This window comes from Xylocopa sonorina, chromosome 3 (genome assembly GCF_050948175.1).
Source record: "Xylocopa sonorina isolate GNS202 chromosome 3, iyXylSono1_principal, whole genome shotgun sequence".
NCBI classification, from domain to species: Eukaryota; Metazoa; Arthropoda; class Insecta; order Hymenoptera; family Apidae; genus Xylocopa; species Xylocopa sonorina.
The window spans coordinates 3049865-3066139 of record NC_135195.1 but is presented as its reverse complement, the minus strand read 5'-3'; the positions used below and the strand labels follow the sequence as shown (position 1 = coordinate 3066139).

The window sequence follows — 16275 nt, the reverse complement described above, 5'->3', positions numbered from 1 at the left end:
AAAATGAATCGAGAACTATGTTAGAGAAAATCGGTTTTGCATAAACACTTGTAATTCACCGATCGCGACCGATATCGCGCGGATTTTTAAGCCTCGCCGCATAAATTACCATTAGGTAATAGGCTGGCGGTTCAAATTTCCGATTTTACGAGTCTGTAATTGTGAGTTAGGTTCGGTTCAGAGTTGAGTTACGAGTCCGCGCGCTAGATCCAGGGTTCATTACGAATCCGTAGCCTGGCCTCGGAGTTTGATCCGATTTTATAACCTGGATCCGATAGTATGCACAGTCGTGTACAGTTATATAGTCATGGCGCACGGTCTATCGTAATCTTTGCGAGTTGCCTAGGGCGATTCAGCGAGCGCCCGATAGCGCGAGCGTCTGACAAAGCACCGCGATTTAGATCACTGTTCGTAGATGTTTAACAGAGTTTGACAATGTTCGATCGTGTTTAACATAATACAGTGGCGCGTGATAAAGTTAGACACCGAGGTGCCCCCGTTCGTACGTGTATGATGTGTTTCAATCGGGAAGTTTTCAAAACCCGGTAGCCAGACAATATGAATCTATCTCTAATCTCTCCATTGTGTGCAACAGTTTTTATCAATGGTAACAGTCACATAATAAACCCGTGCAGCTATTGTACCAACGAACGTTCTCACCGTGGCCGATCGAGAATTTATTCGTCTATATGCGAGTGAATTATCTCGATCGACCGATCGCTGGATCTGTAATAATCGCAGGTGCGCTCTCGCGCCTTCGTTCGCGTACACGCAACGACGATGATTACGACCGTCTTTATTGTAATTATTAAATCGCGGATAATCGCGTAACATTAAGTATCGACGGGAAGCGTTTAGGATAGGAGTGAACGATCGCTATCGTCGCGAGATGCAATTTACTTGTAATCCCGATAAAACGGACGCGAGTTCAGGCTCATCGCTGCGGCGATATCACGGAATTAAATTGCAGCCTTTCTAGCCGATAGCACGACCGGATCGCCGCGATCGATCCCGCAACATTCGCCAGCCGATATTTCACTTAGCCTCCCCCGTAACGTACGGTAATAGCCGGCCATTTGCATTCGATTCGAACACGCGACTCGCATTACGACTCTCATAACTCCTTCATCGTTCGTAAATAACATTTCAATTAAACCACGATCCGTCCAATCTTTCGCCATTTCCTCCGCATTACGGGAACACTTTCGAACTAATGATTTTCTTCGCGGGACACACTCGATACGTGCGTACCTGTCGCCCGTGCGTTGATTATCAATTAAAGTCGCTCGATGTGTAACGTGCGTACAGGCAACGGGTTTCAAACGTTCACGAAAAGATTGTAAATTATTCATGGACAATGTTCTAAAAACGACTTGTACCAATTATCATACGAGTCGCGTGCATTTTCATACACGCGAGCCGTGTACGCGCATTTCGCAGCAAGGGTTGCTCGTCGAGGAGAAAGCGTTCGCGATTTTCGCTCGTAGGTGGACATTTTATCGCGCACCCACCTAGATACGGTCTCACTTTCCACCGAAAACTCGCTTCCTGTCTCCTACAACGCTCTGCAAACGCTACGTTCCTTGCTTTATCTCGATCTCTGGAATGGACGACTGGTCGCTTCCGACGAATCCGACGAACGATAAAACGATTGCACAGATTCGTCGTACGCGATGCTCGACAGCACGTGCTTCCCCCGATTTCGTGAGTCAGAGCAAAGCGCGTGAGAACGCGAAAAAGCAAGGTGTCCGCGCCATGTCCAGGAAGGAACGCGCGTGGACCGCATTCCGCGGCAATGCCGTATCACCGATAGGAGAAAGATAATGCACGCGATGCTCTGAACGCCATCGCGAATGGAACGCGGTTTCGCAGAGCCGGTTAATGGCGGACCAGGGCCCTCGCTTCCGTTAACAGGCCGCTCGAGGGTAATCCTCGATAAGGGATTCCGTCTGTCGCCAAATGTGCCCGCCCGTTATCGACGAATTCCTAGCGGCAGCTACACGGCTCGTGACTCAGCTAACCTACGCCTGCGTTCCCAGCCTCGCGACGATAATCCGAAATTATATACTTAATCCGCTTATGATTACGCCGCGGCCACGCTTTCATCGATCCGCCGACCGCCCACTTGACGCCGTCGAGACTCCACCGCCGATTCTGTCGCCTCGCATCGACGAGCAGAGGATTCGACTGATCGACGATGCAGCTTATTATTGCATCATATGCGTTATTATCGTAAACGGGCCGAAATTTCTCTTTCCGATTGGTTTCTTTCACCGCTGGGGCGATATTTCGATGGTTTTACGGTGGGTTTTTATAGCGAGGGTAAAGAATGCGCGGTGGTTGCTTCGTTTTACGATAGTTCCCATCGATTGGAAATTTCTAATTTTTCTACGAGGCGTATACTTATACTTTATATTTAAATGCGCGTCTGTTCCTGTCCCGTATCGTTTTAATCGTTCGCCCGAACGATCGCACGGTTGATTTCGCAACGGAGACCATCGGCGGCAAGAAAGTTCACGGTTCGCTGTTCAAAAGTAAATGCAATCGGATCGACGGCGATTTGCATGGAATCAGCTTTACGATGGCGAAGAAAAGTCAGCGAGGCAGTTACGATGCAAAGCAGTCGGCATTTCTAAACCGAGCCGTTTACAATGATATTTGAAAACCGACGGTAACCTTTCCCGGCTCCGTGCCGATCGGAACGATCCGCGGACAGGACGCGGAAGGACTCGAGGAACCTGGTATTCGATTACACCCGACAGGCCGCGATTATCCTGTAATTATATTACCAAATAATCCGATAGGAATCTCATGATTTATCCGCTCCAGTTTCGCCTTCACCCCGGCCCCGTAATTTATGCAGAACCGACGTATTAATCATATCACGGATATCATTGAATCGCTAATACCGTCGCTTAATAAATTACGAATTAATAATTTGCCCGGACAGGCCGCAACAGGTTCCAGTAGTTCAGGTACACAATATTTTATTGTACGTACAGGTATTAACTCTTTTTACAACGATACCTCTCGTGTCGCGTGGAGTTTTTGTCGCGGGGCCTGAGACTGGTTCCGCGAGCCCAGCGTAATAGGCCGCCATAAATCTTCCCTTTCTCATCGGAAATATTCGCGCGCCACCCGCTTCCGCGATCGCTGGAATCGCGCGTCGTTACTTCATCGAGGCGAAACGAGACGCGGCGCGTGTTACGCGATCGAGACGGTTCGAACGAGGATCGGCGAATGAACGGAAGGAGCTCGAGATATCTCGAACGCGCGCGCGGAGAACGCGTTCTCCACCGTTTCGCAGCCTCGAGGAAACCATGGAAAACTGGCAGCCGTTCGACTGGCGGCCGCCGTATCGTGCCATTACGATACTGCTTACCAATCCGTTTACCGCTCGAAATGTAACTCTCTGCCATTACATTACGCGAGAAGGCGTGTTTCCACCGGCTCGAGAGGCGTCGCGGCTTCGGCTCGAACCAATCGATGATTTCTCGAGAGTCATTAACTCATGTAACGAACGATACTGGCAGCTGGCCGCGTTCGTTGGTAGCGCGCGCGCGATACCAGCCTGTCCGCGACGCTTCCCGTTCGTCCATGATCGAGGGAATCGTGGAAAAGATAGTCTCGCGCGATCGCACAGCCAACTTTCACGGTTATCTGCGAGGAAGAGTCTATATCGCGTACGAATAAGTAGAACGAGAGGAGAGGCATCGGTGCTGTCGCTTCTGACACGCTTGTAACGCGAGTCACACGGGGTTCCACCACGGTGGTGGCGAACGACGGGGATCGTTTATCGATGGAGAGGCTGCGAACGCTCGCCAGGCTCGAGGGTGAACGCGTTGCCTCCGATAGGTCAGTGCATATCGGGCACGAAACGTAATTGGTATCTATCGGAAACGCGTCAAGATTAGATATCGGTTCGCAACGTTATCGTGCCCGACCGTGTGACGAAACCTGGTAATCTTCTTTTTTTCTCTCTCTCTCTCTCTCTCTCTCTTTTTCTTTTTAACGAAACGCCGGCGTTTAACTCTGGCCTCGTTACTTTTATCGGGAAATCTTAAAGATCGATCCCCAGTCTAGCGCAACGTGCCGCGGCGATCGTATCGTCTCCTCCGTCCCCGATATCAATGGCCACGCGCGATTTTCACGGTACACGGTGTTACCACTCGTTGCTGATAATTGATATTTCGATTCGAGTCAATTAATTTCGATTTAACTTGTGCTGTTAACTTTGCCGCGAAGCTTAATCTCTGCTCGTGTGAACTTCTACTACAGACTGTCCAACGAAATTAATTAAGCTTCATCGTATCGCGTGACAAGCAAGGTATGTGCTCTCGTGACAAACGAAATGCTTCGATTCATTGTATCTTCGACAGAAGCGTGCGATCGTTCCTTCGCTAGTTTAAACAGTCGGGACACTGATCGGTTGTAATTCTAATCTGTATCGAAATAAAATCTTTTGCATGATATATGTGCTGATTTCACATTGTAAACAGGTGTTGTGACGAAAAGTGTTTCCATTGACAGATCGGCGCAGGAGCCATGTCACCGGATCGGCAGAACGGATCGCGAGAAATCGACGTAGAACCGGGAGAATCGGATCGCCTGCCAGACACGCTTCGGATCGAGTGAAGTCGAATACGGAAGATCGTCGGCCAATAATCGGGGATCGACACGCGTGATCGATCCAACAGCTCGCAACCTACGGCCTCCCCGCTGGCCTGGCCAGCTACTATGCGAATTGAAGCTCTCAACACCCTCGTCGCGGTGAGTTTGTCTATCAAAAATCTTCTTCATCTTCGACATCGACTGCTTCGCGTTATTGCGGTTTCACCCTGTGAAATTTAACTTTTCGACACGAAACGGTGGTTTAAAATCGAAGAATCACCTTCTCCAAAATTTCTTTTCGCATCGTTTTTAGCCAACAACTCTTGCACGCGCGTGATTATTCCATGGTTTGTTGGGAAAACAGTGTTGCGTCGATTCCACTGGCAGGTGTTAAAACAACGGCCTCGTAAATCTATCTTAATACGACAATAAGTAACCCCGCGCGCGTGTCGCCGTTGTGTAACTCGAGTATCAACGCGAACGATAACCGTGATAACTATGCAGATTTCAATCATCGTCCAACGGGGAGTGGGTGTAATTACCGTACCATTCTCACGTACTTTCCTTACGCGACGTGCAGCCCACAGGAATCGCGCGGCTGAAATTTATTCCGTCCCAACCGCGCCGGTACCTCCGGCGAGGATCGTTCTCTCTCCCGAGAATTGAAAAATCCGCCATTATGCAGGATGTCCGCGTGAATGATTGATGACGTTTAATTTATTACGCCGAGCAATATATTACGGCTATAAATGTACAGTAAGTGCCATTTGAATGATGAACTCTGCTGGCTTACGCGTTCTCAAGATGTTCGCCACGCGAGCTCCATTTCTAATCCGACGTGCGGTGCTCTCGCACTTTTTCCCCTTTGCTTCTCAATCATCCTCCAAGAGTATCCCAAATATTCGAAACCTTTTACATCTGAAACGTATGAAATATAATCTTCCGACTTCGTCGTTTATAGGCACGCCAGGTGATATTTTTCTTCCTAGTTTTCCCTCGTCGTGTCTCTTCCCTTCTCTTCTCTCCTCGACACGTCGTCCTCGACGTGTTTTATCGTAATTTTCGGGACGCGATACCTGCGGTTAAGCTAACTACCGCTTAGACGTCTAATGAGAAAAATTTCCAGCCCACGCGCACCTTCGTTGATCACCACCCAGGTTCTTTTTAATGGCTCTTTTACAGGCGTTAGGAAACACTCTGACTCAGGGGATAAATAAAGCAATGCAAAGTTACGACCTTATAAATCAAACTTGTCTTTGTTGCATTCCTTCGCGTTTCATGGATCTTTGCGGCCAATCGCATTCTTCGCGTACAGTTTTACAGCAGAAAAATGGTACCCTGTTACAATGTGCATTGAACGTTGATAGAGCGTTTGTTAACGTTTTGCTTTCCATCGGAAAGCTGTCCAGTTCTCCAACGAATTTAAACGAACTCGCTGGTTACATTATGCACGATTCTGCATTCTCGCGCGCCACTCTTTCGGGATTTTAACGAGTTTCGTAATCCGTTCGAACGGCACGGCTATCCGGGGTCGGTGTCGCGAGAATATCGGGAACGCATTGATTTTTCCCGCGAAGATCGATCACCGCCGGTGCAAATTAATAATCCAGCCTTTCACCGCGAGATTTCCAAGGCGATTCGCCGGTCTCTCACCGCAGATCACAATATCGACTTCGATAGAATTCGCGAAATGTTTTTAATCGCAATCTATATTCCTATTTCCCAGCAACGTTTCGTAATCTTACAAGAAAGCACGTCCAACCAGCGTCAACATCTCGCGAAACATCCCCGCTGATCTCGCGGGCGGGTATTTAAATCGGCCAGAAACCAGCCGGTAATAAATGCGTTAAGCAGCCGCGTCTAAATTATTGTTAATTGAAAGTCGAGATTTCGAGGGGCCACAGCCTGCCAAGTTTTCGAGCTACTTAGTGCCGGTTTCCGCTGTTTCACTGCAGATTTATTGCGCACCGATGCGGTCTCGTCTCCGCGCCCTTGCCTCGCGAGGCAATTACGACCAAGTATGCGGAAGTTGAATCGCGTCTGGCGCGAATTTCCAGTCGGTTCGCACAGTTCGAAAAGTTACGTTCCATACGCGGAAACCGAGACCAAACTCGATCCACGGTGGCACGAATTCGAAAAACACGAGGCTTCGCACGAGTGGACGAAGGCAAAACGAATGTAATCGATCTTCCGAAGAAATCGAGTCAACGCGAACGTCTCTATTTCCGTCGCCATCGAATATCGTTGCCACTGAAGTCACAGGAGAGGAATGGTCCGTACCGGTTGAATATTATTACCCGAGAAATCGCTCCACTGGCGGCATGATCGGTTTTAAAGCTTCCTCTTTCTCACCTCGGATAATCAGGGAGTCTGTACCGCTAGCCGAGCGTCAATTTCTGAGCGGAAGCTCGCGCCGGCGATCCCGATGATTGCACGGGTTCTGCTCGCCGCGATCGGTATCCCTATTAACCGGCGATATCGCATACCAGTTTTATCTGCGCGACATTACCCCGCTGACGTACGAATATCCACGGGCCGATTAATGCCGCGGCCGCGATCTTGTCCCGCGATATTGATAAATGATTATCGTCGACTCTGCCTCCTGTCCCAACTCTCTCTCTCTCTCTCTCTCTCTCTCTCTCTCTCTCTCTCTCTCTCTCTCTCTCTCTCTCTCTCTCTCTCTCTCTCCCTCTTCATCTTCGTGCACGATGTAACGCGAATAATTCAATAATAACAGATTAACACGGACACGGGTGGGAGCGGGAGGGATCGTAGCTCGCGAACGACACGCAACGGATAATCGTTGGCAAGCATTAGTATGCTAATCGTTCGGTCGGCGCCAATGCCTCCGATAAATAATTCTCTTAACGCGGCGTCGGACGACAGCCTGTCCCCTGGGCTGTTTACCGCTACCGTTATACTGCCCGTCGTGCATCCCCTACGTGTTACACGTCCGACGACAGGCCTCCTCCTGGCCTACCTCGGCCAGGTTCACCGTCGTAAAAACTACACCCGGTCCACCTCCGCGAACCGCCGACAAATTGCGCGGAACGGTGTACCTCATTCCTCGCGATCGCCTCCCGTGTATCGTTATCGGGATTTTCGAGATTACATTTCGTTCGCCTGGTCGGTGGTTCGTTCGAGCTACCGGTACCATTCAGAGTCGAGCAAACGTCGAGCTTCTTCATGTCGTTTTGGCGATGGAGGGTGGTTGGATATGGGATCGTGCGAGACGAGACTTTTCTGACATTTCAGAAACGATATCTCTTGTTTTTTTTTTTTTTTTAAGGAGGGTTTAAGTTCGACGTTCCCACAAGTGAAACGGTACATCACTTGGGTATTATAATTAAATTATTCGTAGGGTGCAACAGACAATGAGCATTGAAATGCCCACAGGTAATCACGGATTACCTAATGGAATATTCGAACGGATGATTCAATTGAGATGCACCGTACCTCGCGTTGGATTACGTAATTCCAATCCTTGGCGTACTCGCGATTAATAAACGCTGACTTATGCCGACTTATGTATCCACGGTGGTTTATGTCACGACGTGCGTCACGGGTACGGATTAGCGGGAGCAGAAAATCAATAACACCGGCCGGGAAAAATCGATCAATTATGATATCGGGAGATTACAAATCCGCGGACCGTGCAATTGCGTCTTTCGCGTATCGCTCGAACGAGAAGGAAACGGGACGTAGCCGGGGCGAGAGACCGCGTGGGAGTGAACGCGACGCACTTTTCCAGATACTGGTTTGAAAATTTGCGAGCGACAGATAAGCCGTGAGCGTTTTAGAATAATTTCATCGATCGCCCGTTAACTTCGTTAAGAAAAGAAGAAGGAAAGAGAGACAGATATCGCGGCACGTGTCGATTTCGATAAGCCTTCGATAGGGAACTGACTCGCGGTTCTATGCGTCGTATAATTTCATTATTTCACCGGTGTATAATTTGCCCCTCTGTAATTACAGTGATCGACTAATTAATTGCTCGGCTGCGAATAAATCGCGTGTCTTTTGATACCGATACCTCGAGTGTCGCGTTATCTTGAATATCAAATTAAATCGATCTCTCCTGTTTCTATGCACTGCTAACGCGCTGGTTGCAGAGTAGCAATGGCGGCAATCTTTCTCGCACGACATTTTCCATGTCTTCATCTATCTCTCCTCTCTCTGACTCATAAAAGTACTAACAATTCTACTATCTACCTATCCAGTAGATTCTTACTAGGGTTCAATCGTAAAGAAAACAAGTTCATCAGAGTCTGCTCGGATCTTTTCCGACCTTCGAACGAGATATCCCTCTTAAGTGGATTACGCGCGCGTGGCCACGAGCCAATCGAACGAGGAATACGTAGCCAACCGCGATCGATCGAATCTCTGCCTACCTGCGAACGTTGGGAGAAGGTTGGAGATCCTCTTTCAGGGTTTGAAAGCTCGCGCGATTGAAATACCACTCGATCATAGCGGGATACACGCGACGACGTTCCATATCGATTTCAAAGCGACCGACCTGCTGTCTCATGCTGAATCATCCACCCACGCGAGCTTCTCTCGCGATTCGTTGATCGCGATCGACGAATTTATCGTCCGTCCGTCGTCGAGTCGCGAGACGCCGCGGGTACAGATCTATTATCGCGAGCTTTAATCGTCCGCGAAATTCTTTCACCATTTCGACAACAGTTTTCGGAAATTTCGTAATCGATCTTGATTAACGATTACGCAATGGAAATTATTTAGTAAGTAAAAGAATTAATCGATAAGAGAACAGTTAGATGAATTAAGAATAATTGTACGATAAGGTCAGAAATGGGCGCCTAGTTAATTCCTGATTCGCGACTTTTGCTACGACAAAATAGCTCGATCGTGACAGTGATACGTTGCGAAGTATGCTGCAAATTGTTGAAACGTTCCTTTCTTTTTTAAACTCGTACGAGCGTATCGAATCGGTGCGGCGATCGAGAGATGCTCGTGTTCGTTTTGCCATCGCAAGATATTGCTAAATGGACGTCCTCTCTCCTATTATTATCGGGGGACCCATCGTGGCGATCCGCAAAGGTTGTAATTTAAAACAATTTAATAATAATGTATTACGAATCGTAGTTCGAAATACAAGGGTGGGTCGGTCCGGTTCTCTTGGACTCTACGCTCGCTTTGTTTCTGCCTTCCGGTGATTTAGTATGTCGTGGGTGGATTTTTACCTTTGCCACGTTATCCTCCTAGCAGATTTTTGGTCGAACCGTTCTCTGTATACAAGTTCGTAAATGGATAGATTTTTAGCGTTAAAAAAGTGGCCTTATTTTTGTATCACTGAAGAAACTTTTTGCTAGCGAAATTTATAAATGCAAGCAGAAGAGAAATGAAGATTTCTCTAAACTCTATTTAAGTAATAAAAAACTACAGTAACAAACGTAATTTCAATTACGTATCCCTAAATTGCTGGTATCTACATATTTAACTTTCTTTCCTCGCAGACTTCAACAAATTTCACGTTTACATTTACCAAAGGAACATACAGTGTAAGGAAGCTTAATCAACACCCGCTAAAAACGTTCCATCGCTATGTTACATACACACTGCCTTCTACTTCAGCAGCCTAAGTACACGTTCTTATCGATCCTAATCTCGATACTCGCATTTACCCCAATCCGAAACCTTTGCTGCTCCAAAAAAAGAGAATCGTAGAACATTAAGAGAAGTTTATCGCCAACGACTACGAGCGTGCTCGATTCACACGGAACTCGATGATCCACTTTTCACCCCTTCAGCATCGAGTTGCACGACATCGAGACGTCTGCGTGGGTTCGCGCGTATGGCGTAAGAATCGTCGATTCGTCGAGTGTCCTGCAGTCTCGCGTTCCTCCGCGACTGTTCGCGGAGGACCTCGATGCTCTGGAGACGCAGGACGCAACGTGGCCCGCAGGATTCACGCGCGTACGAGGCGACGCCGAGGCGACTAAGCAAATATTTATACACGTCAATCACGAAGAGACGACGAAGCGTTCGCTGTCTAAACAGGCCGCAGGGGCCTCGTGGAACCGCGCAAACCAACCGGTAGCGTTCACCATGTTGGAACATTCGTCGCTGGTTACTCTATCTCTAACAAGCCTCTCGATAGTTACCGTTTGTCATGCGCTCCAACCCGTGTTTGCTCGCCCGTGGGAGAAAATCATAGCCTGCGATCCGTAAGGCCCACCAATTTTCGTTCTCGGCTGCTGTTTACCTCGAATCGCAGCCGAGCTAGCCTTTTCGTTATTTCGAAACGAGCCCTCTCTCGATTGTCCTGCGAACGTGTACCTCTTACGTGTACCATTTTTATTGCTTCAACGTTCCTCTGGTTTTATGTACTTTTGCTTCGTTACTTTTATCATTTAATTGCCGTCTTTTCAGTTTTATTCCATTTTGTCATTGTTATACGAGACTGGTATCATAGAAATTAATCGGAATAGTATACCAGTCACGCTAAAAGTAGCTCGACGAGTGGCGAAAGTTCGCTGTTGAAACCTTCAATGCTCCCATAATAAGCTACAAGTGCTTTTGCTCTCACGATCGGTTGATGTACAAAGAGTATGCTAATAACACAAGCGTTGCATCGACATTGGATAAACACGAGCCTCGTCGAACGAATTCAGCTACAAGTTTATCCTGTATACCACCGTTAACGACTATGGCAGTACACGTCAAACCGAGACAAGTACTCGAGGGGTTCCATTGCGTTCGATTTATGGCTAGTCGGTAGTCGTGATTCCTTGAAACGTTAACAGTAATTAGTAACCACTCGATATCGAGGATCTTGTACAATCCTCCTCTCACTAATTAAAAACCCTGCGAGATTTAAACACCTCTCACTTCCAGCCACTTATTCTCTTCTCTCGTGACAACTTCTCGATCCCAGAATATGCTGATTTTTTTCGAACAAAGTCACGGGTCGAAAAAGTTATTTAAAGAAACGAGAACGGCAACCGGATCGAAAATAACCGGCGCATCGCGGCTGGATTAAGATCTCGATCGTTGGCCTTTCGCTTCCTCCGAATCGTCGATTTAATTGACGCGCCTCGCCGAGAGGGTTCATCGACGATTCGACGTTCCGTTGGCTTCCACCTGGCGAATTTACGATTCCACCGTGGTTCGCGTACGAATTTACGGGTCGCCTATTACGCTAATTGGTCCCACCGCGCGTACGCACGCTTTTACTACCGTTAATTCGTACCTTCGTCTTTCTTTTTTCCTTTTTATTTCCCCCCTCGTAACGAGCCTCCGATTTTAACGTTAATGTATGCACGCTCCAGCGGGAGAAAGTCCGCTGCAACGGATTACGCGCGTAATCGGGGACCTTTTTACCAGCGTGAAAGACCGCCGGTTGTGGAACGCGCGTCGGACAGGTAAAATGGAGACCGCGGATCGAGAGACCTGTCGACGGTTCATCGCTCACGGTCAAAGGTTAATAAGAAGCTCTGCCACTGACATTTCAGTTGCCGGATTTAATATTGCGCCTCGTCCATTGCGGTTATATATGCTCGCTGTGGACGATAAATTTCATCCTCGACGATAAACAGAATGTTTGATCGGGCAATTTCAAGTTCCCTTCTTAGTTGCGTCATCGGACAAGCGTTTTGTGTATATAAATTACCGTGTAACGTTCGTCCGGTAACTGGACTATAATTTCCAACAGCCGATGATCGGTCGTTGCGCAATTTGTTCGCAGGCGATAATGCCGAGGCGTACAATTTAATTCTTCTTAATTTCGCGACGGCACCGGTTTTCACGCGGCAACTTCGTCGCTCGCAACGCGATGGAACGCGTCGAAAGTTCACACGATGAACCGGAGTTTAAGTAACGCTCGCGTTCGATATTTTAGAACGAACTCGGCCAAAAGATTGCGTAATCGAACGAGGGTGCACGGTGGAGTGAATCGAGGATTTGAAAGTTAATTGGAATTTCGTATACCTGTTACATTAAGCGAGAAAAAGGGAATTTCGACATCTCGTTGAGATAGTCGGATACATTTTAGAAAGTGGACTCCATCGATTTGGTTAATCGAATCCAGTAGCTGGTAATAGCTGCGAACAACCGTTGATTGCACTCTGAACTTGACGCGTTGAACGCGGAATCGCAAGACACCAGCGACGATCGCGTTATCTTTAGCGTTGTCTACGACGAATATGGAAAATTTCGAACAGAAGATTAGTCGGTACTCGAGGCGCAGGCAAACGGCGGTCGCCACGAGCCGCGACGATCTGAAAAGCCGCGTAACGCGCGCAACATTTCGCCGCGTAACGACAGAATAAATCAACCGGCTAGAAAAAGACAAAGTGGAAATGAAATCGAAGGATTGTCTGCGCGGTCGTCGCCGTATCCTGGTAGCGACGCCAATTTAGGCGTGCCGTCTGATTTTCTCACGTTCCAGCGCGTCGCGTCGTTCACCCGGCGAGTGCGGCGCGCGGCAAAAAGGCGAGAAAAAGGCGAAAAGAAAAAGGCGAAACAGGGACGCGTACGGTTGATTGCGTAAAATTTTTATGCACATTTCGAAACAGGCCTTTCGTCGCGACGTCGTAGACGCGATATATTCAAATCACCGCGCCGCCTTATTACGATAGGACAGGCTTATTACGATACGCGCGGCACCGACGTGTTCCGTATCGAAGGGGGCCAGGCGTGCACGCGTACGTGTACCTACCAGCTACGTACACCAGGTACGTCTGGTTATTTGCCATATAACGGCACGGTTTCACCCGTTGAATGATAGAGAAAGAGAGGAGAGATCAAGAGTCTCGCGGAGGCCTATAAATTATTGCCGCGCGTCTATCCAATCGCGGCACGGCCGGCACCGACGGTTAAAAAGAATCGCGACCAATGGTGGCAGAGAATGTCCACGGTCGTAACTACCGCCTCCGGTTCTGGACGGCGCAGTAAAATCGGAAATATCACCGTAGGAACGTTACGCTGCCCGCTTTGATCGACGGTACCTATCACATTGTATGATAATCGCGGCCGATATCGCCGCCGATCCGTCATCCGGAATTCCATTCTCCTGACCTGGAAATTCGTCGTTTCTGCCCGCGCGTTCCACCGCGAAAGGATGCCAAGGATGTCGGCGAGCAAAAATCCATCGGCGGCGGCCATTTCGATGGTCGATAGGCGAACGCCTGGGTGCAACTCGATTGGCTGAAACGGACGGCTTCCAAGTCTACCTCGTTCCATCGAGTTTCTGGATTGTGCAAAACCGTCAGCATCGAACGATCGCCGCTTTTTTTTCAATCCGGAATTATTCGTCGTCACTACGGGGTTTCGCGTTCGATTCCAGAGGTGGCAGATTGAACGGAGACACGCGCTGTGCACGTTACGTTTTTAATTCCGATCGATCGTATCGCGAGGTAATCGGCTGTTCTTAAATACTCCCTTCTCCTCTGGTGTAGCCTGTGCGATTTCTTTGATCGATCGCGGGTATTGATTTCCTGTGCTGATATATCGCGTTCGAAAGCACTTGCTTTTAGCGATTGTCTGTAAGATTCAACTGTTCGATCCTAATACAAGTGCAATCGTTAGTTTCGCAAAATTGTTGTTGCATCCTTCATTCCCGCGGCAACTAACAAGAGCGCTATGGAGACGAATGAATTTCTTGTTCTATTCGAATCGTAAGAACGTCCCGTCTAGTCGCGTCCAAGTTAATAGCCCCATTCATCGCGCAATAAGCAGGATCACGTTTTGTCAGTAGTTCGAATACCACGGATGGATTCTTCGACGAACGCCAGTTCTCTAGCGGAGAAACGTGACGCCGGCACACCCTGCTCGAACGGTACACCCCAAACGGACATCAGAAACTCGTAAACTTCTCACCGTGAGAGATAATCCGATGTACGCGTGCATACGTACGCGGTCGATCGTGATTTTGGACTGGTAACCCAGAATACAAAGGGGCAGATCCCACGCGCGCTGTGGGTGCACACACCGCGAACGTGCATCAAGCAACACGGCCCGATAAACTCCGTCCTTTTCGATAGGAGTGCCACCTCTTTGAATGTTATCGATTCACCCCGAGCGAAGGTTCGTATATCGAAATGTACACACATATCGAGAGCAACGCGCGTCGTGGTCTGGTTTATAGTGGATCCCGGATTCGATACAGTTGAGATCTTTCAGAGACGCGTTATGAGTGACCGTGCTCTTCCATCGTGATCGCGCGATTTCATCTTTTCAGTCGAAGCAGATCGATGAATTATCGAGGTTTCCGATTAATCAAATTGGAATACCTTTATATTTGTGTAAAAGAGAGTTGACGATTGTTAGTATGACACCGTTATCCAAACACAACAGAGAATAACGAGTTGGCGCGAGGAATTTCTGTATCGATAGTTTATGGAACCACCGATACTTCTCATCGTACAGAGGTATTACGGGGTTGATCCGAAGGTACGCGTCCGATAAATCCACCCCTCCGTAAAATCCGCGCGTCCGTTCGATGACTTACGGCAGATCGGCTCGTATTTTTTCTCCCACCAAAAAGAACCGCAACCCTCTGTACACGATTGGAGAACGAGTTTGCAATCCGACGGCCATACTTTACAGCTGCCTTTTTACGCATCGCGTATAAATCTTTGTTCCTTATCGTTAATACTTTCAACGGGCAATGACGCGGTGCCGCGTCTCTTCCTGAATTAAAATCAGTGTACCTTTTTCTCATTTCGCCTCGACGAGATCGTTCTTTAATCCCAACCGATGGACGAGAGAGTTACAATTGTAATTTAGCACGCGACAAGTCTGGTTAATCCGTGTAGCCATCCGGCTCTTAAATAACCGCGCGATCGTAAGAGAAACAAGTGTCTTATTAACGCAGATTTACGAGACACTCCTGTATATTCATAATCCCAAGATTTTTCGAGGCGATCTTCGAACCATCTTGATCAGCATCCAGTATGAACTCTACGACAATCTTTTAAATAAAAATTCCCTTGCGTTACCTCGATGCGAACCGTACACCTACACGTGGCTCGTTAAAAACAGTCTCGTCGCACGCGAGACCACTCGCAACGCGAAATAGATCGTTAGCAATAGAGAGGGTGCACCATCGAGCTCGCGATACGACGAAAATTGCTAGCGATGCGGGTACTCGCCATGGGATCGCCTCGCGCAGAAGACGTCTCGCGTCGAAATATCCCGCCGGCTAATTTCGAGTTTCGAAAATACGCATCGCATGCCGGCCGCTCGCGGGCATTTCATTATCAGACGGAAGACGGCTCCGCAACGAATTCGAGACGCTAATTAGCGTGTTTCGGAGCCTTCTCTAAGACAGCGCGCGCACACACGGACGGATCTTTAAACGCGTCGCTCGCTCCGCCGCCAGTCCCTTTTTAAAGGGGGACGCGTGTACGATTTAACAATCCCGACGAACACGATGTTACGGTACAATGTGTTTTACGAGCCGGCATCGGTGGGTGCTTTTTATTCCCGAACGAGTTCGACCAAGTGATTTGTAGAAATTTCCTGCCGGTACGCGTGGATGTTCCAGTCGGTGGAGAACGAGCCGCGCTTCGTTTCACTTGTCGAAGACAGGTTTGCGCGATAAATGCGCGGGCTTTTAATTGAGTGGTTGTTGCGTTTCGAAGGGAGGAGTCCTCGAGTATAATTATCCGTAACGAATTGGTTTGTCTACCCACGAAATCA

General features: G+C 48.4%; 1 protein-coding gene across 2 annotated transcripts in view; it reads left to right on the top strand.

The window, feature by feature from the left end:
• The window catches only part of LOC143422492 (uncharacterized), a 92914-nt gene that overhangs the window by 70238 nt on the left and 6401 nt on the right, over positions 1-16275 (top strand). For both annotated transcript variants that reach the window (XR_013101722.1, XM_076893177.1), the window contains exon 2: positions 4531-4770. Coding sequence is in view for 1 of the 2 variants with exons in the window: in XM_076893177.1 (XP_076749292.1) it covers positions 4738-4770 (33 nt within the window). In the remaining variant the exon portion in view is untranslated. The remainder of the gene's footprint in view (positions 1-4530; positions 4771-16275) is intronic.